Source organism: Drosophila subpulchrella, unplaced genomic scaffold (genome assembly GCF_014743375.2).
Source record: "Drosophila subpulchrella strain 33 F10 #4 breed RU33 unplaced genomic scaffold, RU_Dsub_v1.1 Primary Assembly Seq79, whole genome shotgun sequence".
Lineage (NCBI taxonomy): Eukaryota > Metazoa > Arthropoda > Insecta > Diptera > Drosophilidae > Drosophila > Drosophila subpulchrella.
Genome location: NW_023665714.1, coordinates 413,802 through 438,962, shown reverse-complemented (window position 1 = coordinate 438,962; position 25,161 = coordinate 413,802). Strand labels below are relative to the sequence as shown.

Below are 25,161 nucleotides of genomic sequence, written 5' to 3'. Positions count from 1 at the left end.
TGGCGGAATCAGGAGCCCATCCTATACATGCCGGAAAGGTGCACCTCTCTTTAGGATGATATCATCAATGAAGTGGTTGCTAAAAAATTTAATATTCGTAAAAGTAATGACAATTTATACTTAGAAATATGTCAATAATCATTGAATAGATTGCAATTTTAATAAAATAACAATAAATACACTTTTTTAAATATAATGTAGAAAATATATCGAATTTTTTTTATTCGGAAATGGTATAAAAATATTACAGATTATGGCAACTAGTAACTCAGTATTTGTTTAGTAACTGAGGAGTGACTACATGAATTTTGCAAATTTTAAATTTTCCACCTATAAGGTTTGTAAAATATACTACGATGAACATTTTGTCTCAGTTAACCAAAGCTAGATTGGCATTGAAGCGAAAATTCGATAATCTCATAAAAAATCATACGAGTTTACAATTGGAGGAAACTTTTAATCCCATTACTAACCCTTACATGAACTTGTTAAGAAAAATAAAAAACAAAAGATTTATAATGTAAAAGATAGTATAAAAGTAAATCGTGAATTAAAGCAAATTAAACAAGAAAGAACGCTATAGTCGAGTACCTCGAATATCAGATACCCGTTACTCAGCTAAAGGGACCAAAGGAAAATGGAGATATGCAAGCAGCAAAGTGAGATTGAAATGCGCCACCTACCGGCGCAAGACAGATTTAAGCGTTGTGGGCGTTAGAGTGGGCGTAGCAAAGCTTTTGGATCAATCGATGGGTATTGACGAGACCAATACATTTCAGTTAAAATTTTTTATCTAGCATGAAAATTGTGGGCGCCACAGGCTTGGGAGGTTTGTAGGCGTTAGAGTGGGCGTGGCATATTCGCTCAACATACTTGCGCTGCGCTCAAGGCTACGGAATCTAAATCTGAAATAGAGCAGGCGTGGCACTCTGCTGAAACAAACTTGCGCTGCGTAAGAAGCTCAGGAGTCTGCAATAGCCTAGCTTTTATAGTTTCCGAGATCTCAGCTTTCATCCGGACGGACAGACAGACGGACAGACGGACATGGCTAGATCGACTCGGCTAGTGATCCTGATCAAGAATATATATAATTTATGGGGTCGGAAACGCTTCCTTCTGCCTGTTACATACTTTCCGACGAATCTAGTATACCCTTTTACTCTACGAGTAACGGGTATAAAAATACGACGATGATGAGAGAGAGCTGGACGATTTCTACTTTGCAACTAATGACAAAGATCTGCAGTCTAATCGAAATATAGCTCCACGAAGGTCTTCCGATGATAGTGATTCCTATAATGAATTCTTTTTACAGACGAATATAGAGGAAGATGTATAAGGAGAGGAAAAAGAGAAAAGATCAGTAATTTTACCAGTGGATATGTGTTGGACAAAAGTTATGGACCTAAAAAAACTGCAAGCAATACATTAACATCGGGGGATAAAGAACTAAAAGTTAAAGATAATAAATAAACTTTTTCTAGTGGAATGAGTTATGATGTGACTCCTGGTCTATACTCTATAATTTCTCTTAGTAAACCTGAAGACTATGATGATCAATATTTGAAAATGTATAGAAAATTATTTTAGAAACGAGTATACATAGAGTAGTCTTTAATTCTAATAAGCGAATCAAGGGTACACGAACGTACAAATATAGCAAAATTATTAAGAAGTTGATAGACAATGATTTGAGTCCTACAACGTCTACTCCACTTCGCTAAAAAAAAAAACAAATTATAACTCAAAGCAAATATCGTCGACTCACGAAAATTTCAAGCTTATAAAATAAAATTGAATTGTATAATATGAGGGCAGACAGCACTGACCAAATTTTTGCCAAAATTCTGGAAAAGATTAAAAGCGTTGAGGACTATTTATTTAAATATGTAACAAAACCGATATCATTACCAAAAAAAACACAATTGAGTTAGAAGGTGTCGCCTTTAAGCCTATTAGATGAATATGATTAAGCGAAAAATCGTAAATGAGTTGCACGGACCTTCTCGAAAAAATGTTCAACGAAGACGAGTGATTACAAGGGGTACAAAGCCTTTCAAAATCTAATGAGGGGTACCGATACTAGTTGACTGTTAAAGACACATTTTCGAAATTTGCTTGGGGTGAAGCATTAAAATCAAAAAATGCAATTGATGTTTTCTGAAGCTATGGAGAACATTTAAATCGGGGCATGGAACACCAAAAAACCTGCAAACTGAGGATGGCACTGAATTCTTGAATTCGAAATTTAAGGTATTAATGAAAGGTTATAGATCAAATCATTAGTCAACCTTCAGGACTTTAAAATCATCTATAGTTGAACGTTTCAATAGAACTCTTAAAGAATTAATGTGGCGTGAGCTTAGTTTCAATGGAAAATATAAGTGGATAGATAATAATAAAGTGCACAGAACAATAAAAATTAGTCCAATTAATGTTAGTTCTTTCAATGAAAAACGGACCATCATATAATCACCTGAAAATATTTGTTGCAAGTAAATTCCGTAAGGCGGTATTAGTAAATATAAAAACTTCTTTGAGAAAGGGTATACACCAAACTATACAACTGAAATCTTTAAAATTAGATAGGTGTAGAATACATACTTAAACATAAAACATACTTATTTAAAGATTTTGATGGTAGCCCAATTCAGGGCAGATTCTATAAAGAAGAACTCAAAAAACACGATTCCCCCCCCCCCCCCCCCCCCATACTTAGTTGAAAGAGTTGGAAGGCGAAAAGGAAATAAAGTTTTGGTTAAGTGACTGGGGTTTTCAAAGACAGCTAGACATTTTGTAGTATAACAAATGATTTACTTAATTATATTTTACTTATATATATATATCTTATACTATATTAAGTTTAATATTAATCAGAGCTCGCAAATAACTGTCGACCGTTTCTCGTTGTCTGGAAATAAGTGTCTTTTCCTGACTCTTTACGAAAAGACTCAGAGAGCAACCGATTTATGGGTTCTTGAATGAGCTCGCTCGCGCTCAAAGCGAAACCCTTTTTTTTCTATTCTGTTTTGTTCTAGTTGTTCCAGGACCGTTTTGTCCTGTTCAGGTGAGGCAAACGGTCTTTTGCGTATGTATTGGTATACACTCACAATCATAGGCAAGCAAATCGTTAATCGTCGGTTTTGCAGCCGAAATATATTAATTGCAATCGTGAACTGAGTGTGTTAAGTTGTGCAATTATTTTGTTCTGTAAAATGGGAAGAGAATTGAATAAAAAAGTGAACCAATTTTTTAAATTTAATTTGGAAGAGAACAAGTCAATTTGTTTGTGGTATTAAATTGTCCGGCAATCATTCAACAAACCTTAGACGGCATTTAACAACGAAACATATGGACATTTTCAATGAGTGGAACAATTCTGGACATTCACAATTAACCCAATGTGAATAAAAACGAAGAATATCGTATCAAACGAGCGAAGAAGCAATTGTTTCTTCTTTGATTAAAATAGTAACCACGGACGAAAAACCATTTATATTTCTAGGCAGTGAAGGGTTCAAAAAAATTATAGATCCAATATACTATGCACATGGCATGAACCCTGTAACGTCTCGAAATATTATGAATTTTGTGTCAGTCAAAGAGCAGTTTGTCAAAGAAAACATCAGGGCTCTTGTGAAGGGAAAGCTATTGTCCTTGAAAATCGATGTTGCCACCAGAATGGATAAAGCCATTCTGGGAATACATTTGCAAATGGTCCACGCAAGCCTGGCTAAAACCGAGATTATTGTAAAGACTTTAGGCATGATTGAGCTCGGGGGATCTCACACTGGAATATACATGAAGAACAAAATTCTAGAAGTCTTAGATAATTATGGAATATCACCAGATCAAATCTACAGGTAAAAATTTAACTACATACAATTTTAAGAAAATATGTGATTTTTTTAAGAATTTTCATATTCATGCACACAGCGTTACGTCTGATAACACCAGTTTACAAAAAAAATTGATGAAATACGCCTTTTAGGAAACCTTTCTTTTCCGGTAAGATACATCTCCCTGATTAAGAAAAGGGCGCTTAAAATTTTTTCTATGGTACCAATTTTTTTTAAGTGTAAAAAACGTTTTATGCTTTTTTTTTTTTTCTAACTCGAGTTGTGATAAACCGAATTCGGGCATCAAAGAGTCATTTTACAGGTAATAGAATGCTCTTTAACTTTCTTATACACATCATTGAGTTCCATTCATTAGTTTAGAAGCTACAATTCGTCAAAGTTGAAAAAGTTGGAAAAAATGCAAAAACGCTGGCATAAATGGCTTCTTTAAAAATACACGCCTAAAAACCGAAATTAGTTTTATGTTGTTTTCTTGAAGGCTGAACCTTAACGGAGAATATGCGCCATCGATCACGACAATCCGTTGTTAAATCGATTTTTTACATGACGAAACTGACCAATTTATTGTACAATTTAAAGGGCAGATAATTGGTCAGCACTTTTAATACCTTCTAAACACAAAAACTTCAAGGTGAGTTCCAATGTAAACAGGACTTTTTTAATATAGCGCCCTCTAGTGGCGCCATCTATATGTCAACTGGTGCGTTAGAATCTGCTATCGTTTATCGACTTCCAGTAAAAATTTCATGACATTTCATCTATTGGAAGTGAGGTTATTGCGTTTTAAGTGTCAGTATGTTTTTGTCATCGGTGCGAAAATGAGCTTCGAACAAAGAGCCAACATTAAATTTGGTTTTAAAATTGGTAAAACTTTTACCGAAACGTTTCAATTGATGAAACAAGTTTATGGCGATGATTGCCTATCCCGTAGCAGAGTGCACGAGTGGTTTCAACGTTTTCAAAGTGGTCGTGAGGACATAAATGACGGACGAGCCGAAACCCAAGAAATCGCGCCTGGAGAATTCAAAAGTGAAGACAATGCTGACTTGTTAGGGTATTGTCCACAAAGAAGTTGTTCCACCCGGCCAAAACGTTAATGCGGTATTCTACCTTGGAGTTTTGAAGCGTTTTTGCGCCGTATTCGAAGTGTTCGGCCCGAATATCGCGAAGATGGAAGTTGGCGTTTGTTGCACGATAATGCGCCGTCTCATCGATCGACGCTTGTGTCCGACTATTTGACCAAAAATCACATTTTAACCATCAGCCACTCCCCCTTTTCACCTGATATGGCACCGTACGACTTCTACCTTTTCGGAAAAATGCATTTGCCGATGAAAGGAAAGCGTTATGCAGACCTAGAGGCCATTTAAAAGGCTTGCACCGGCATACTGGCGGCCATACCGGGCAACGAGCTAAAACACTCGTTCGACATGCTTTTGGACCGTGCAAAACGCTGTATTAAAACAGAAGGAGACTATTTTGAATAAAATAAATTGATTTTGCCGAAAAAACTATTTGTTCTGTCTTTTTTTTTAAAAGTCCTGTTCACTTTGGAACTCACCTTGTATGTTCATGAATCGAGGTGACATGATTTCAAAACTACGAATTATAGTGAACACTACGTTTTGTAATCCAGAATTGATTTCGGAAACGTGCGACTATATCATATAGCTGCCATAGGAACGATCGGAAAGTTGGTGGGAAAGTAATATGAAACAAATTACAGCTTGGGTGTTTTTTAACATATAACCTCCTACGCTTGGAATTTCGAATTCAGTTTTATCAAAATCGGACGACTATTTCATATAGCTGCCATAGGAACGATTGGAAAATTGGTGGAAAAATAATATGAAACAAATTATAGCTTCGGTGTTATTTGACATATCTTATAGTATTGGGAATATCATTTTTTGTATTTTTTTAGAATTTCGAATCCTTTTGTTTTATCCTTTAGTTTTGTGTTTATATCCCAAGTGTTCAAGCCAAAAGGGCGTTTAATTTTTGGGGGCAGTCTCCATCTCTCCCTTAAGCTCCGCTCCGCTCTGGAGCGCTTAGTTTTGTAAGGCTTTACTAGTTCAATTTTCAAAGTGACAATAAAAACCCCAACGTACTCCCGTGTGTTTCGTACCTTCGTTCTTGGGACTCCGTTGTTTTAATTTAAGCGGTCAAGCCACCCCGCCCTAACACCAAGAATAATACATAATTCATATTTTCAAAATTATTTATTTCAGAAAATTATTCAATTATCGCAATCAAATAATTACCAGATTAAAAGGAACTTCTATTTCGATAGTAGTGAACTGTTGTCATACAAGTATGCATTTATTTATTTATATCTTATAGGAACATGTCCGATTATGATGGGGAAAGCTGTATCCTGTGATTGCAAAACTAATTAGGAAATCAAAAGAACCCCAATAGTTGTTCACGAACTGGCTAAGAGCTGCTTAGAAGCAGTTTTGACTAACATTTGCGATTCATGTTAACAGATATTAAGAACATATAATAATATCATCCACTTAAACAAGTATATTTTTAAAATAAAACTTTTCCTTTTTTCTTATTCTTTCATTGTATGTAGGTATTGATTGTGACTAGGGTCCTATAATAAATTTATACTTAACTTCGATAGCTAGCCTTACATCCCTTAACCAGAGTTATTAGCAACAACATTTTAAACAAAAATATAAATGCCAAAAAACGATTTGAAATTACCTATAATTAATATAAAAACATTGCGATTACCCCTTTTCTATCACCATAACAAATCTGTGTACCCACACCTAAATGAGTAATTGTATCCTTTGTCCAAAATGTCTGTTACTTTCACTTATAAATTTGTCACTGATAACTTAAATCCCATTAAGCAAACCACCTATTGCTAACCGTACCATAGTCCCAGAGTCATGTTGGATACCTAAAATACATAACGTGGGGGTGTAAAAGAAAAAATTCATGGAATATTATCCCTGCACAAAAAAGTCTTAAAAAAAATATAATTGAGAAAGTATTTTTATACCCGTTACTCGTAGAGTAAAAGGGTATACTAGAAAGTATGTAACAGGCAGAAGGAAGCCTTTCCGACCCCATAAAGTATATATATTCTTGATCAGGATCACAAGCCGAGTCGATCTAGCCATGTCCGTCTGTCCGGATGAACGCTGAGATCTCGGAAACTATAAGAGCTACGTTCTTACGCAGCGCACGTTTGTTTCAGGAGAGTGCCACGCCCACTCTAACGCCCACAAACCGCCCAGAACTGTTGCTCCTATAGTTTTGATGCTAGAATACAAATTTTAAGTGAAATGTATTGCTCTCGTCAATACCTATCGATTGCCACGCCCACTTCAACGCCCACAAACCGCCCACAAACTTCAAAAAATCGTAAGTATGAACGCGGATATCTCGGAAAAGATCAAAGATAGAGAAATGGGATTTCAGATTTAGATTCCGTAGGCTTGAGCGCAGCGCAAGTTTGTTACGCGAATATGCCACGCCCACTCTAACGCCCACAAACCGCCCAAGCCTGTGGCGGCCACAATTTTCATGCTAGATAAAAAATTTTAACTGAAATGTATTGGTCTCGTTAATACCTATCGATCAATCCCACTCTAACGCCCACAACGCTTAAATCTGTCTACCGCCGGTAGGTGGCGCATTTCAATCTCACTTTGCTGCTTGCATGACCTTTGGTCCCTTTAACTGAGTAACGGGTATCTGATAGTCGAGGTACTATAGCGTTCTTCCTTGTTTAGTTTACGTTCATACGGACAGACGGACATGGCTAGTTGACTCGGCTAGTGATCCTGATCAAGAATATATGGGGTCGGAATCGCTTCCTTCTACCTGTTACATACTTTCTGACGAACGTGGTATACCCTTTTACTCTACGAGTAACGGATATAAAAAACCAATGACATAAAAAAAGGTCAAACTAATGCAGATTCAGAATTCAAAATCAATGATATAGAAATTAAATATTTTAAAAGCAGATCACAACATTATCATTCCACAAACCCATCAAGTTATCCCTTTCCAATATCCGACTCCTTTTGACCAAGTAATGGTTTTTGAAAGTCTAAGTCAGGGCCCATTTCTGTAAACCTTCGCGAAATTAATATTGTTGATTCCGATCGCGGACATAAGCGCTTGAACCGCAACCCAAACAAGGAGCTTGAATAGTTTCTCCGTGTTTGGTTATCTGGGTTCTATTTCCTGTTTTAAATAACAATTTTAACTTTATCTACTTCATAATCTACGCTTCGTTTTTCCATTTCGTTCCCTGAAGAATTAAAGCTTACATGTGCGACCGATTCTTAATATAAAAATTTGGACAGAGGTAAAAAAATATTAACAGGTTATGAACCAATAAGATTATTCTGTACAACATCCCCACCACCGTGAATCTAGTCCTTTTTAGATTAACCGACTTCTAGTTTAGTCAGCTGGGCAGCGGAAATTTCCTGACCTGGTGCGCACAGTGGCCGAGCGTACTTGACTGTCACTTCCTTGTATAGTGGCTGTAATTCTTACCATTTTCCATTGCGATCGATGAACGGTACCGTCGCACACGATGACAACATCTCCCACTTCAAGTGGTGTCACGGGCAAATTCCATTTTGTTCGCCGATCTAAAAGATATTCGTTTAGCCACTTGCGCCACAATGAGTGTGCGAGTTGCTGCACAATGTGACAGTCTTTCCGTATAGCCTGGAAGTCCTCTTTTAGTATGTATCAAATATATATGGAGGGTGATATGTATGATCATCACGAAATCTTGGCCATTTGCCGTTTACTCTATCGATATTCTCTGTTTACATTCCAAAAATACCACAGCTATACAGAGCCGAATAAAGTCAATTGGACATTAAGTCTCAACCCCATCTGTCGTCTCCTTTCAATCGGAACACAACATTTTTGTGGCGACAAGTGAAAAAAGATAAAAATTTTCATTTTGTGTAATTCGTGTCGGTAGAGTAAATCAATAGTGATCGAACGCAAAAGACATACAATGGCTGACAGCCAAGTCAATTTTGAAGCATTATTGGCTCAACAGCAAGAATTTGCGCAGATGTTGATGCAACAACAACAAAAATGGATGGAATCCATTCTTTCACATTCTTTCCATTCTGAACCTAGCCAGATCGGGAGAATTATCCGTGTGCCCGCCGATTCCAAACTTTAACAAAGAAAATCAAAATTGGGAAACGTACCTCATACAATTAACATAGCACTTCTCCGCTTACTCGGTGCAAGCAGTAGATAGGAAAAAGCGTATTTTCTATCGTGGGCAGGCACTCACATATTTGAGCTTGTAAAAAATCTGTTTCGTAGCGAAAACTGGGACCAGCAGATATATGAATAAATAATGGAAAAACTAACAGAACATTTCAATCAGAAGCGTCATATTGTTGCTGCGCGGTACGAATTCTTTAAACGTCACATAAGGAATGGGCCGCCGATCTAAGTGGCATTGCTAGAGAGTGTCAACTTGTTTGCCAATCCAATGGGTGTTCCTTTTAATTACGTTAATGAAATGATTTTTGTGCACACTCCATTCGACGCAATTTGCACAGCCGCTTTGCAGAAGTTGCAGCTCTCAATTGCCGAAACTTACGAGGCAACAACAAAGACAGTGGCAGTAATCAAAGAGAGTGAGAAGAGAGCTATTGATATAAACGCAGAATACACACAAAAGGCAAATCATCAAAAACGCAATTTTTCTGATGGTAAAGGCGGCAAGACTGCTTTAAAATCGTGCTCTGGCTGCGGTCACTCTCATTCTCGCGAAAATTTAAAATTTCGGGAGGCTATTTGCCACAAATGTGCCAGAAAGGGGCACATAGCTGACGTTTGCTTATCAAAGACAAAAAAGACACCGATCAACAAAAAACCCGAAACAAAAACGCAGAGTCAATTCAAACAATTGAATATTGAATGTCAACACATACAAAAAGCTAAACAGCCCGAGACTGCAGAAGTGCGATCGAATCTTGGACGCATTTGGCCAACAACAAATTCCTGTACTGGGTGAGCTACATACTGTAGCAAAGTGTGGCAACAAATTGGCAAATGTGGTGATCATTGTGGCTAATGTGGAGAGCTTCAATAATCTGTTCGGCTTGGATTTGTTTAAAGCATTCAATTTTAAAATTCAGCAAATCGCAAACGTCACTGAAATGCAGGGGACTCAAAGGACAGATCTTTGCCAGAGGTATAAGTAGGTATTTGAGCCGGCTATTGGTACGATAAAAACTTTAAGGCAAGCATTTACCTTAAACCGAATTCCGTACCAAAGTTCTACAAAAGCAGGCAAATTCCGCTTGCCCAATTGGATAAGTTCAAGGAGGAAGCGCAGCGTCTCATAGAAGCAGGTATTTGGATACCGATAAAATGTAGCAACTGGGCATCGCCAAAAGTACTAGCACCGAAGCCAGGTTAAGCACTACGAATCTGCGGCAATTTAAAGCAAGGCGTCAACTCCCAATTGGACGTCGAGCAATATCCATTGTCGACACGTGAGTCTTTGTTACACAACATCGTCACGGCATGCATTTCTCCAAAATTGACCTCAAAGACGCTTACTTACAAATGGAGTTAGACGATGCAGCGAAAGAAATTATGGTTGTCAACACGCCATTGGGTCTCTTTCAGTACCAACGTTTGCCGTATGGAATAGCTACCGCACCAGCTATATTGCAGCGTCACCTTGAACAACTTCTAAGTGAAATAGGAGGTTTGGAAATTATCTCGACGACACAATTATTTCGTCTCCTACAATAGATCAACACCTAGCCAGACTTGAACAAATTTTATGCATTATTATGCGAATGGCATAAAATATAAGAAAGAGAAATGTTTCTTTCTTAGGGATGAAATTGAGTGCCTTGGGAGAAGTGTCAGTGTTAAGGGCATCCTTCCGGATTCTTCAGGACTAGAAGCCGTTAAGGAACTAAAGCCGCCATCTAATCTACAACAGCTAGATGCGTTCATGGGAAAAGTGAACTATTACTGCAATATTATTCCAAATTACTCCCAGTTAGCTTCACCCCTAAATCCCTTCAAGTTTGGACCAGAGCAACAGCAAGCTCTCTCAGCTTTGAAGAAGCATATCCTCGACGCTACTGAGCTAGCACATTTCAACGAGAATCTTCCGCTTGTTTTAGCCACAGATGCATCCTCTTTCGGCATTGTTGTTGTATTGTCACACATAACACATGGGCTGAAAAGTCCCGGGCAAGGTTTTTTTGGTTCAAAATTAGCTTTATTCATCAAAGTAATCTCCATCAAGAGCAACGCAATCATTCCAGCGCCGCTCTAACATTTCAATACCAATTTTGTAGAACGATTTATCTTTTGCCTCAAAATAGGCCTCAGTTTCAGCGATAACCTCTTCATTCGTGGGAAATTTCTCACCGGCGAGCATTATTTTCAGGTCTGCGAACAGCCAGTAATCGCTGGGAGCCATATCTGGCAAATACAGTGGATGTGGGAGCAATTCGAAGTTCAATTCATGTAGTTTTGTCATTGTTTTGATTAACTTGTGACACGGTGCGTTGTCTTGATGAAAAACAATTTTTTTTCGCCATATGCGGTCGTTTTTTTGGAATTTCGGCCTTCAAACGCTCCAATAACGCTATGTAATATTCACTGTTAATGGTATGTCCTTTCTCAAGATAGTCGATGAATATTACACCACGCACATCCCAAAATACCGAGGACATAACCTTTCCAGCCGATTGTTGTGCCTTCTTTCTGATGGAGCGGAGTCTCCATAACACTTTTCAAGCCATTCCTTCTCCTGAACGGTATTTTTCCATCAAGGAGCTGCGTAAAATTAAAACACGAAATTGTTTTTGATCCATTGTTTTAAAAATAACAAAAGTAGCGTCACTCTTAGCACAATAACTCACAAACTAATGAATAGAATATCATGAAATTTTACAAGTTGTCTTTTGAAGGTTAGTACTAACTGTAAAAAAGGTGATTGCAATAAGACTAGCGCCGTCTATGTGTTAGGCCCGGGACTTTTCAGGCCATGTGTTACATCCAGATGGCAAGGAAAATTCAATAGCCTTCGCATCGAAAACCCTTGATGTTCACCAAGTTCGATACAGCCAAATTGAGAAGGAAGCCCTTTCAATCATATTTGGGGTAAAGAAGTTGTATCAGTATTTATATGGCAGAATATGTATTCTCATTACTGATCACAAGCCGTTGGACACAATCTTTAATCCTAGGAAGCATTTGTCAACAATGGCTTCAAACAGACTCCAGCGTTTGGCTATAATATTGATGGCTTACAATTTTGATATTAAATATCGCTCAACCACAGCTCATGGAAATCAGATATCCTTTTCGATAAGGAAGAGGAATGCTATAACATCGTCGATATGTCCTGTCCAATAAATGCCGATATCATCAACGAAAGTCTGAAAGCGATAACATTTTGCGGAGAGTATACAACTTCGTATCAACTGGTTGGCCAGAACAACAGGATGATCCCGAAATACAACCTTACTTTAGCCGCAGATTTGCCTTGATGATCAACAACAAGCTGCTATGTCTCCGTTCTGATGTCAACAGAATTATTATTCCTTATAAGCTTCGAAGTAAAATTCTTATAATTCTTCACGACGGTTACTTGGAAATAGTTCGCATGAAACAACTAGCACGTCAGCATGTTTGGTGGCTAGGTATCGACGACGACATAGCACAACTAACTAAGCGTTGCAGCGATTACAAGGTAGGCAACGCAGCCCCGGTAAAAGAGTTTCAAAGCTGGCCAAAAGCTACAAGTGCCTGGGAAAGGATACACATAGACTTTGCGGGTCCTATATTTGACTCAATGTGGTTAATATGCGTCGATGCTTATTCTCAGTTCCCCTTCATAACCCAAATGTCGTCGACTACAACTGCAAATACTATATCAGCGCTCACAGCTATATTTGCAATTGAGGGTTAGCCCAAAAAAATTGTCAGTGATAATGGACCGCAACTCACTGCAGAAACCTATAAGGAATTTTGCCTTCAACATGGAATTAACCACCTAACAACAGCTCCTTTTCACCCATCATCAAATGGACTTGCTGAGGGCTTCGTCCAAACTTTTAAAACTTCTGTCGTCAAAAACATAAAGGACGGTTATCAAGTAAAAACAGCCGTTACGAAATACCTTAGTTCGTATCGTTTCACCCCGAACTCAGAAGGTAAAAGTCCTGCAGAAATTCTACATGGTGCGTACGATCAACTTTTTGAAAAAAAAACTGAAAGCCAGCATATCGAACCAAAAAAGTATTCGCCGAACCAAAAAGTATTTGCCAAAAATTACGCCAGGGGAGAAAAGTGGATAAAAGCTGTCATCGATCGGTCCATAGGCCGTATGGTATTTATTCTTCGAACATCCACAGGTGTTATTAATTAATATTAAATCAGATTAAGCCGAGATCTGATCACGATGACCTCAGTAGAAGTTCCAAAGATGACAACACTCCGTTTTGGTGGATGCCCGAAACTTCTAATCCACCCACAACTCCGCCAAGCCCAAGACATGAAGAACAGCAGCCATCTAGCCCATCACAGCCTCTCCAATCCACCCAAGCTTCCAATGAAGTACCAGCACCAATCCAGCTAGATGAGCCTCAACCGACACAGCCCCGTCGATCTGGTATCTCCATCCGCAGCATGACTCGTTCGCGCCAAGAAGTCAGCCGTTTCCAACCCCCAGATTTCAGAAAGCGTAAAACTACTAACGAAATGTAAATTTAGGGGAGAGATGTGATATGTATCATAATCACGAAATCTTGGCCATGTGCCGTTTACTTTATCGATATTCTCTGTTATTATGTACACTCGAACATACCAAAAATACCACAGCTATACAGAGCCGAATAAAGTCAGTTGGACATTAAATCTCAACCCGATCTGTCGTCTCCTTTCAATCGGAACACAACAGAGGAAGTTGGAAGGAAACAGCTTTTGCCTCTATTTCCTTTTTTTGCTAGCCAGTTAGTTCTATGCGACGTCAGCCTGTAGGGGTGCTTGATTATTTCTGGGCTTTGAAGAAAAGATATTAAGACCGGCGAGTGGTCCGATGATAAATCCGATAGAGATTTCGTGCGTATTAGATTTCTTGGGATGCTCTTTGTCACAGCAAAGTCAATTAAGTTCGGAAATGTCCTGGGGTCAGCTGGCCAGTACGTACGGCTGCTCGAGTTTATTGCTCAAGTTTATGATTGCCTTATAAAGTTGCCTTCCCTTACGCTTTGAAGTCTTCTCCTGCTTAAACTGCGCTTATTTTTTGGATCCCCGCTCAGCGAGCTAAGTATTACCCTTGGCACTTGTTTATAACTCACGCAAAACACAAGCCTGGTAAGGCTGCGCTTATCTCCTTAATATATGCCCGTTGGGCAATAGAACCGTCCGTTATCTTTGCAGTGTTTTGTTGGTAATCATTGTCCGGCAGCCTATATTATGGAATCGTTAAATTTCGTACTTGCTTAGTTTTTGGAATACGTTTGATGTCTTAATAAAAAAAAGATAACTTTGTTCTTTCCTGGGCGTAGGGAGCACGCAGGTGAATTCACAATATGGTAAATAACAAGGGCCTGGGCAGTATGCCGGGCATACCTATTTTATTAACTTTATTCTTGTTAACCTTTACATGCTTGCTGCGCTTACAGTGTTTTATGCTTCAAAGTAGTCTAGAAAAAGGAGTCTTGCAACCGGAACTCGATGCCGCTTGTCTCGCCTTGGACTCGCAGATAAATCGGCCGTGGTGAACAGGTGCGTTGAACGCGGGTAACGCATTTCGAAACAACGATCACTTGTCCCCTGCTCTGTCCCGGACGGTCTCAGTAGGGTTTTGCTCAGTTCGCGTGGCTGCTGGCGACGTTTGCTGCTGTCGATGTCCTGTGGTCTGCTCCTGGACGGACTTGCTGTGAGACTGGATGTATCGGGATCTCAGGCTCTCGAGGTTTCCGGGACTTCGCAAAACCGATTGCAAAACCGCGTGGCTTGTCCAGGACCACGCCTCTTGAATACCACAACCCGACGACTGCTCGCCCTTCCTGACTGGTAGCCTGATTCTTTGGCACTCGGGGTTTCGGTCAGTTACTTCTCGTTCACTATCGCCACCTAGGTTTCATGTTATTTGGCGTGTTAGTGAAATCTCGTAAACAGCCAAAAGGAATGATCGTAAGGTGGCGCTTTTTTGTTAGCTGATTAAAGGGTGTCTGATAGTTGAGGCTGTTGCAGTAAAATATTCCACTATGAGCATAAAAAGTCGATTCGATCTAAACATATCTGCCCATCCGTCCGTCCATTTGTACGCAAACCTGTCTCTTAGTGAGTTAGCTTACCAAAAGTCTTTCCATTGCATAAGTATGTATGTATGTATATCTCGTACTGATCCTTACGTACATTCCACCAAAATTACGCACAAAGAGATTTTTGATTTTTAGCCGGAATGGGCCGAATCGTAAACTGTATCATATACATAGCTTCCATGTGAACGGAAAACTAATAGATAAAACAGGGAAGAACGCTATGGTCGAGTACCTCGACTATCAGATACCCGTTACTCAGCTAAAGGAACCAAAGGGAAATTGAGATATGCAAGCAGCAAAGCGAGATTGAAATGCGCCACCTACCGGCGGTAGACAGATTTAAAAGTTATGGGCGTTAGAGTGGGTGTGGCAAATTTTTTTTGGATTAATCGATAGGTATTGGTCTCAATACATTTCAGTAAAAAATGTTTATCTAGCATGAAAATTGTGGGCGCCACAGGTTTGGTCGGCTTGTGGGCGTTAGAGTGGGCGTGGCATATTCGCGTAACAAACTTGCGCTGCGTACAAGGCTACGGAATCTAAATCTGAGATCCCAATTCTCTATTTTTGATAGTTTCTGCGTTCATATTTTCATTTGCATTTTTTCCACCAGCATACATTCGATATCGTACTTAAACGTAAAAAACGTTTGTTTCCGTTGAATCCCGCACAATTCGACAATCGCTCCAAAAAGGGTTGCTGTGGATTGGTGCATAGATAAACATTTTTTACTGAAATGTATTGGTCTCGTCAATACCTATCGATTGATCGAAAAAAAAATTTGCCACGCCCACTCTAACGCCCATAACGCTTAAATCTGTCTACCGCCCGCCCACATAACCATATATTGAGATCACGGGTAGGTGGCGCATTTCAATCTCGCTTTGTTGCTTGCATATCTCCATTTCCCTTTGGTCCCTTTATCCGAGTAACGGGTATCTGATAGTCGAGGTACTCGACTGTAGCGATCTTCCTTGTTTTAAATATAGCTTCGGTGTTTTTATACCAATGCAGAGCGTATATTGATTTCAGTCAGAAGTGTTGGAGACGTTTCCGACCCCATAAAGTTTATATATTCTTGATCAGCATGACTAGACGAGTCGATCTAGCCATGTCCGTCTGTCCGTCTGCCCGTCCGTTTCTACGCAATCTAGTCTCTCAGATTTACAGCTATCGGGCTGAAACTTTCCCAAAAGTCGTATATCTTTTGCAGGTAGTATATAAGTCGGAACCAGCCGGGTCGGACAACTATATCTTATAGCTCCCAAAGAATTAAATTTTTTCGAAGTCGGACGACTATATCATATAGCTGCCATAGGAACGATCGGAAAATTGGTGGGAAAATAATTTGAAACAAATTATAGCTTCGGTGTTTTTTAACATATAATCTCCTACGCTTGGAAATGCCATTTTTCGAATTTAATTTTATCAAAATCGGACGACTATATCATATAGCTGCCATAGGAACGATCGGAAAATTGGTGGGAAAATAATATGAAACAAATTATAGCTTCGGTGTTTTTTCACATCTAAGCTCCTACGCTTGGAAATAACATTTTTTAATTAGTTCTGAATTTCGAATTTAATTTTATCAAAATCTGACGACTGTATCATATAGCTGCCATAGGAACGATCGGAAAATTGGTGGTTCGGTGTTTTTTGACATATTATCTTATACTGTTGGGAATATCATTTTTTGTATTTTTAAATTTAATAATTACAGCTGCAAGGGTATACAAACTTCGGCTTGCCGAAGTTAACTTCCTTTCTTGTTTGATATATTATCTTCTACTCTTGAGAATATCATTCTATTAGTAGTTAAGTTTTTAAAACTGAACGGCCGTAAAAATAATGGGAAAAGATCATATTCTCGTCTACTCCGCTAAATAGCATTTTTCATTGCTTCAAAGTTTCAAAATTGATAAAAATCGAACTGCTGTATCATATCTACCACAGGAAGGATCGCAAAATTAGTTAATACAAAAACCGTTATAATTCGACAGAACGTATACGCTGGTAAATAGAAATGTGACATTGTCCTAATATTTCTGTGATTATATTTTAGTTTTCTAAGAATCGAAAAGCTCTGTTTATATGTACATTGCTCCCATAGGAACGACCTGCAAAGGTATATAAACTTCGGCTTGCCTAAGTTAGCTTCCTTTCGAGATTCTCAAGAGTTAAAAATATGCGTGATGCAATTCTTAATTAGATTGCGTCATTAAATAAAGGGCTTAATCGCATATTGGGCTGGCCAGATGTTTATGTTTGCTTTAGGTGGAAAGAGCTTTATTTATAAACGCAAAAAATTGATAAAGTGCTGAAATAATTTTATACATACTTCGGCGCAACTTGAAAGTTTTTACAATATGCACTGAAATTATAAAGCGGGCTGCTATTGATGTTTCTGGCCTGGGTCACTTGTAGCTATATAAGGATCAATTGGCCTTTTCCCAAAAAAAAATTGTACCTTCATTAATGAAAGCTCAATACAACGTTTGATATCGATTAACGATTCATCAAAAAGCTACCTCGGCTGAAAAATGTAATAAACTTGCGAACATTTTCGTGCAATCATTTTTCACAACATTCGACGTGGACTATCACGACAAGAGTGCATCGACTTAATTAAATCTTTGTATAGCGATGAAGCACCCAAATAATGCATTGTGATAAACTGGTTTTATGAATTCAATCGTGGACGACGGTCGCTTGAAGACGAAGGTCGTTTAAAAACAGTCGTTCCAGAGAACATTGATGCCGTGGGTGAACTGATAATGGAAGATCTTCATGTGACATATCGTGGGATAGTGTTATCCTTGGGCATTTTTTCCACCAGCATACATTCGATATTGTACTTAAACGTAAAAAACGTTTGTTCTCGTTGAATTCCGCACAATTCGACAATCGCTCCAAAAAGGGTTGCTGTGGATTGGTGCATAGAAATTTTTGGAAAAATACAGTCGCGGTGTTTCACAAAAAGTCTAAAATATCGTCACAGGTGACGAATCATGATTCTATGAATATTATCCCGAGACAAAACAGCAATAGAGTGTGTGGGTCCTTAAAGACGAGCCAAATCCAAAGAATGTTCTTCGTAGAAGAATCACTTTAAACCAAATGCTTGTCGAATCGATGGATCACCCGCCGTACAGCCCTGATTTGGCACTCAATGAGATCTTTTTATTTCCGCACATCAAGAGAAAAATGAGTTGTTAACTATTTTCGTCGCCTGGAGATGCTGTTGAAGCGTTCAAAAAACATGTTTTGGATGTGTCTCAATCGGAGTGAAAATAGTGCTTTGACAATTGGTTTGAGCTCATGCAAAAGTGTATATATCTTGCTGGAGAATACTTTAAGAAACCAAAAAATCATTTTTGATAATAAATATTCGAATTTTAATTTATAAACCAGATATTTATATAGCAACCTATGTATCAACTTGAAAAATACCGTTAAATATATCGAATTAGATTGAGGAGTTGTTTAAAAGTTGTTTATTTTTGATTGATTTTGGTTCATACCATCCGTCCCAAAAGCCGTTGGAGATTTCTGTTACACCCAAGATATCCATGCAATTTAAAATTGTCTTTACTCATTTATCAGGACAACAAAAGAGAAAGCTTTAGTCAACTCCCTACCCTTCAGTTCCAAAAAAAAAGTTTCACTTGTGACTCACCTTGGGAATTACGTGGGACATATGTCCTCTTGCACAAGTCAAGTACAAGTGACGCTCCATAAAGAAAATTGTATGGGATGTCCGCATTTTCACAAGTGAAAATTCAAATGAAAATTTTTCGAAGTCCTACGGGATTTCACTTGTTCCTTATACTCATTTTTCGTATGGCCTGTCACGTGCCGATGACACGTCCCAAGTGAATCACCTGTGAAAACCAGAATTTTTCCATGAGAAATCACTGGAAAGTGACACGTCCCAAGTGAAATCACTTGCGAAAATCATAATTTTTCCTATGAGTTTTCAATTATGAAAATATAGAATTTAAAATACATACATATTTAATTTAATTTTAATTATTTTAATTAGATGGTATTATTTACATTTTCAAAAATTGGACAATTATTGTTTCTGTTTTTTTGTTTCGTAAGCTTATTTTTAACGTTAGTCATCGCCGTTCTAAAACCTTTGTCCGGGTCCTCTGAATCCTTGGCCAACGCTCCTGAAAAAACATTTGTTCAAAAAATGCGTTTTATTTGCTTATTTGTATATTTACCTTTTATAGCTGTGTTTAACCCTTTGCAGGATTTTTATTGGCACAAAACATTTCGTCATCCACTTTCGGCTAACGGAACCCATTGAATACTAAGATCAATGCACAACATCTTAAACTTAACGTAGCACTTACCTGACTTTATTATATTAACTAAACGATTAAAGTAACTCTGCTGCACTCAATTAAAATGGATGCTTCCCTTTCAATCACTCAAATAGAATGCACAAAGTCTTCTCAGCCCTTTACTTGATTTCTTTTGTTTTCTCTTCGTTGTTGGCGCGTGCCACTGCACCTATACCCTTTCTAAAGCGAAAAATATCCGACTACATAATTTTTACTTCTTGAGTAAAAACACAATGTGAATTTTTAAAAAAATGTTAATTCTAAAATGTTTTAAATATTTAAATTAATTTTAACGAACTAAATTTCTATAACTAAACTAAAAAAATTATATTGTAATAAAAATGTATAATAAGTAAATTCAATTTACTTAATTTTACTATAATCAAATAATATACTTTTATAAATCAATAAAGTTTTTTATTTTCTATATACAATGATGCTCCTAAAATATTAAAGCATTCACATGTCGCTGCTCCACGAAAAATTTTCCGCCGAAATATTAGTCGCTAGCCGAACATAACGGAGAGACTCAAAAAAAAAAATAACGGACCGGCCGAAATTTGTCTTTGCGAGCGCGGAGTGCAGGCAGATTATAAGACAAGAAAAAGAGGGAAATATCCGAATATCTGCCTCTCTTTGTTGCACGATCGTTTTCGTGGGCAGTCTTCTACGCTGCGCCGACTGCTCTGCTGACGTCAACAGCGGTACAGCGTTTTAGGCACAAAAAAAAAGAAAAAAGCTTTTTGCCTTGAGCCATGTCACCGCGTCCCTACTGCAGAACTGAAGGGTAGTTTTACCAGATACCCGTTACTTAGCCAACTAACTGTACCTTCGAGTAGAGGCGAATTTTAAATAATTTTAAATTTGTTCATCTTACATTTTAGCAACTTTTAACTACAGGCTGTGAAGTCATTGATGATATTCTTGCTAGATACGGGCGTAGGGTGATTACTTAATAACTTATGTTCCGATTGCTTAATTCCAACTTTCCAGCTTCTGAGGTATCAGAGTTTATACAGACTTTTTATGCGGCTTGTTGTGATAGGTATTGACGAGAGTATCATTAATTTGTTTTCTAGCATAACAACTGTAAAAGCCACAGATTTGGGCGGTTTGTAGGAGTTATATTTTAATTGGTTTGGGAGAAAGAGCGGTGAATGTAAAAGTGAAACTTTAAAATATTGGAGCTGTTGAGGCTGGTGGAGGTATGCGTCCGAGTTTTACGCTCAGTTTTACTCTTAATGAAAATACGCAACGAAGGACACAGGCATACGTTATTTTGCATTTTAATGTACGAAAATCTCGTGACAACCCAGGAACTTTTTCGGACAACAACTGAAGCAAATCATTGGCAGGTCCTTTACTGATATTATTATCGAACATCCACTGACCTAGACGAGTATTGAATCTTTTTGGTTCGTTATTCTCAACTAAAACATTAGAACAATCAGAAACATCATCACAACATTTTTCTGAAAAACAAAACTCTGCTGCATGTTCTTCAACATTGTTATTATTATCAGTACAGTGGTTGAATTCCTTCTTTTGCGTTTACATGACATTCTGAAATTATGTTGCATTCCTCTACTCACAAAAAACGATTCAGTTAATTCCACCGAAAATGTACTGCCAAATTCAATCAAGACTGAAAAACGAAATATGGACCCACATAGTGGATTTAATTTTTAATTTTGGATTTTAAATCACGTTTTAACCAATTTTGGCTTTTTGAACGACTGCATTCTGCCAGTTCCCAATCATAAAAGAATGCACGCACAAAAGAAACCAACGATTCAGTCTTAATAGTAAGATAAGTAATTATCGCAAACGGGCTCGAAAGTGAATGAAAACTGGTCATAAGGGAGAAAAATATGTCGCTCGCTTGTTCACTAAACGCTCTTTCCTGAGTCCGTTCGCGAACATTTAGCAAGACTTTAATAAAAGCTCGCGGATTTCTATCATTTCTAAGTCCGTTTACAAACACTTTGCGATAGTTTCGCTTGACTATCATACATTGGTCCAATGGGAAGGTCAGTCTTAGACTAATCCAGGTATTACGCCTACATTAAAATATAAGTAGTGTGATGTATTACCTGATAGATACCAACAGGGTAAAGAGTTAAACAAGGCATTACACATCCTGCTTAAAAGTGTACCCCTACCTTTGGTAGTATTACGCAACTTGTGTATTGAAGAATTGGGTATTTTTCTGATACTAAATGTCTATCTATATAACGCTCTTTCCTGAGTCCGTTCGCGAACATTTAGCAAGACTTTAATAAAAGCTCGCGGATTTCTATCATTTCTAAGTCCGTTTACAAACACTTTGCGATAGTTTCGCTTGACTATCATACATTGGTCCAATGGGAAGGTCAGTCTTAGACTAATCCAGGTATTACGCCTACATTAAAATATAAGTAGTGTGATGTATTACCTGATAGATACCAACAGGGTAAAGAGTTAAACAAGGCATTACACATCCTGCTTAAAAGTGTACCCCTACCTTTGGTAGTATTACGCAACTTGTGTATTGAAGAATTGGGTATTTTTCTGATACTAAATGTCTATCTACATACGTATACCTGTACCTGTCAAGAAGAATGTCCAAAAAACGTTTTAAGAATGTATAAAATTAGTATTACCACATTTGTTAAAGGCCGATGCTTCGTTCAAAAGTTATTTAAAAAACAAGATTTTGAGGGACTTTCAAAAATGAAAATGTTTGTTCCTTTGCTTGTGGGTTTGTGTGATTCCCTTTTTGGTTTTAGGGTCTTGGGGATTCTATTGGTGTACTAAGAAGCTCGAAATAGGAAATTTTTGGTTAATACTTTTGAAGGACCCGCTAGTTTAGCAAGAAATAAAAAAAAAAACATTATAAAGGCTCACTTCCGAAAGACTCACACGGATTCGAATTTCCCAGACCTGTTACAAGACTCACTTTCGAAAGATCTGCAAAGATTCAAATTTCCCTTTCTTGTTACTGTGTTAACTTCTGAAAAATTCTTACAAAATCCTTCTGCCAAGCATTTGGCTGGCGGATTTAAATTAAATTATATTTATATCTGATTCGTTGATTTTTAGTGTTCAAAATTGCATGATCAGAATTTAAATTATTTGCTTATTTGATGATAAACCCGGTAAATTCTAACCCATACAATTTTTTTAAATCCGCCGTCTGAAATCCGCTTGAATTTGGCAAAAATGGGCTAGGGTTGTCATAGTATCCATAGTAAGAAAATAATTCGAATAGCTCAAAATATTTTTTTTCGATATGCAAACAATAAGTTTTATTTATATGTTGTGTGAAACTCAATTCACTTTCACCCATGGTTAAATTAACCAGTAGGGTAATTAAAAAAAAGTGCATTACAAAAATTGGGCAGTGTGCCACCTTATGCGTAAAAGTCTAAAGACCTAAGAGTTCCAAAAACTAAGAATTATTGTATTCAAAATTTATAAAGAATTCAGTGATTTATAATATGATTGTATCACATTTCAGACCAGCGCCATAATAATCTGATCCCGGAACTGAAGTTGTACGAACTAAGAGCTGAAAAATATAACGGAATGGTTCGCCTACTAAAACCCGGATGTCGTACCTTACTACTTATAACTGATTTCCAAAGTCGGAATAAACTAATTCCATACTTTCATAAGGCGGTTTGGCCATACAGAAAATCGAAAACATTATTTTTTGGACATATGCTAATTGAAAAAGGGCTACCATGGTTTGCAGAAATTCTTCGTTTATCATTGTGTACAAATCGAAAGTTGCAAGTCAATCCACGGAACTGTGTTGGTACTGTCCTGGCATTAAATGGTCATCGGAAATACTTTTGCATGTATCACGCTAAACACCCAGAGTCTGTTCAGGGAACAAAGGTAGGTTTCAGCGTCAAAGAATAATTTGAATTATTAACTTTTGCTCATAAACATTGTTCCTTTTATTGTTAGTATTCTCTTTTATTATTAATACTACAGAAAACGTAAACATATTCTGAAAAGTAAATTTCTATTCTTGTTATACCCGGTACTCGTAGACTAAAAGAGTATACTACCCTTTTAACAGGTAACAGGTAGAAGGAAGCATTTCCGACCCTTGATCAGGATCAACTTCTGAATTGCTGAATTGCTTCTCGCTCTTTGCATTACCCCTCTCTCTATTGTGACCTGCTGTGCATTCTCATAAGCGAAAAAGAAAGAGACGGAAGATAGTTTACCCAGTGTTGAATAGCACTAGAAGGCAGCAAAGGGACCGAAAATTGTACTGTTTTCCATTAGTCTACGATTCTTGTATGGGGAAACCCGTGTTCCTAGTGTGAATTTTTTGCGAGTCTTTGAAGCGTATTCCAATTTCAAGGCGGTCATCTTAACATTTTTTCTTAACTTTTATCAATTTTCCATTCAAAAGCTGATTAACGGATATATGATAGTCGAGACACTCGACTATAGCGTTCTTTCTTGTTTTTAATTTTATAAGAATAAGTCGACTAAATAATCACTGTGGACGGCAGTACATGTAGTGGCGAAGCGCGCAAGAGAGCGTGCGAAGGCAACTACTATACATTTATAGCCGCAGAATTGAAAATCTGCCATTATGGTCCGATCGTAACGAGTGATACACCAATCGAAAAGTATAGCAAAAACTAAGATTGCATACCGAGACTTTCGAAATATAGATTTGTTTGAGAGAAAATGTGGTGAAAGTGTAAAAGTAAAAATTTAGAAAATTGGAGCTGCTGGATACGGTGAGGATAAAAGCCCCCAGCTGTTTAGGTAGTTTAATTCTAACTGAGAACACGCGTTGAATGACACCTCATTTGTTGAAATCCGATATGCCGTTCAAAAGTAATTCAAAAAACAAGATTTTCTTCTTCTTCCCAAAATGAAAGTGTTTGTCCCTTTGTTTGTGGGTTTGTATGCATCCCATCTTAGTTTTAGGGTTGTGAAAACCCTATGAGTGTATAAAGTAGCTTGAAATAGAAAACGTTTGTTTAACGACTTTTGGAAAAATCCGCTAGTTTAGCGGACAATAAAAAAAAAGCAGATTTAAAATGCTTAAAGTATATGATACTCTTTTCTCAAAGGAGCTGAGTCTTTGCTCTAAGAACTCCATGACATCAGAAAGTGGCTGAATTTATTTTGTCTTTTTTACATGGCTCTCATATAAATTTAGAGAATCCTTGTTAAATTTCCGAAGAATTATGTGGGAAAAAACTGCATCCACATCTTCGGATAATTGTGCCTTTAATTTAGTGATATAAATTGACTCATTAATTGTGTCAATAAATGTTTTAATTTGCTTATTGGTTTCCAAACTTAAATTGAAATACAGAAAATTTTTCTTCTGTTCTCAAAGCGCTTGGTTAGCAGCTACCAGGCAACTTCATAGTTATCCCCAGTGCCTAGCAGTAAATGGGAAACCACGTTCTTGGCGTCTTCTTTTAATGCTGATTTGAGATAATTAAATTTAGGAGCAGTGGTTAGGTCCTCTCTTGTATGAATGAGTTCCATAAACAGCTCATTAAACAGATCCCATTCTTTGGAATCACGCTACAACAGAAAATTTACGAGTACGTAAATAAATTTACTGTTGCGGGCCGAAATCATAAATTTAAT

The 25,161-nt window shown here is 37.6% G+C and overlaps 1 protein-coding gene across 1 annotated transcript in view; it reads left to right on the top strand.

Moving 5' to 3' along the window:
• The window catches only part of LOC119562640 (dnaJ homolog subfamily C member 16-like), a 186,848-nt gene that overhangs the window by 50,745 nt on the left and 110,942 nt on the right, over positions 1-25,161 (top strand). Inside the window, exon 3 of the mRNA XM_037875867.1 lies at positions 23,042-23,424. Within this exon, the coding sequence (XP_037731795.1) occupies positions 23,042-23,424 (383 nt within the window). The remainder of the gene's footprint in view (positions 1-23,041; positions 23,425-25,161) is intronic.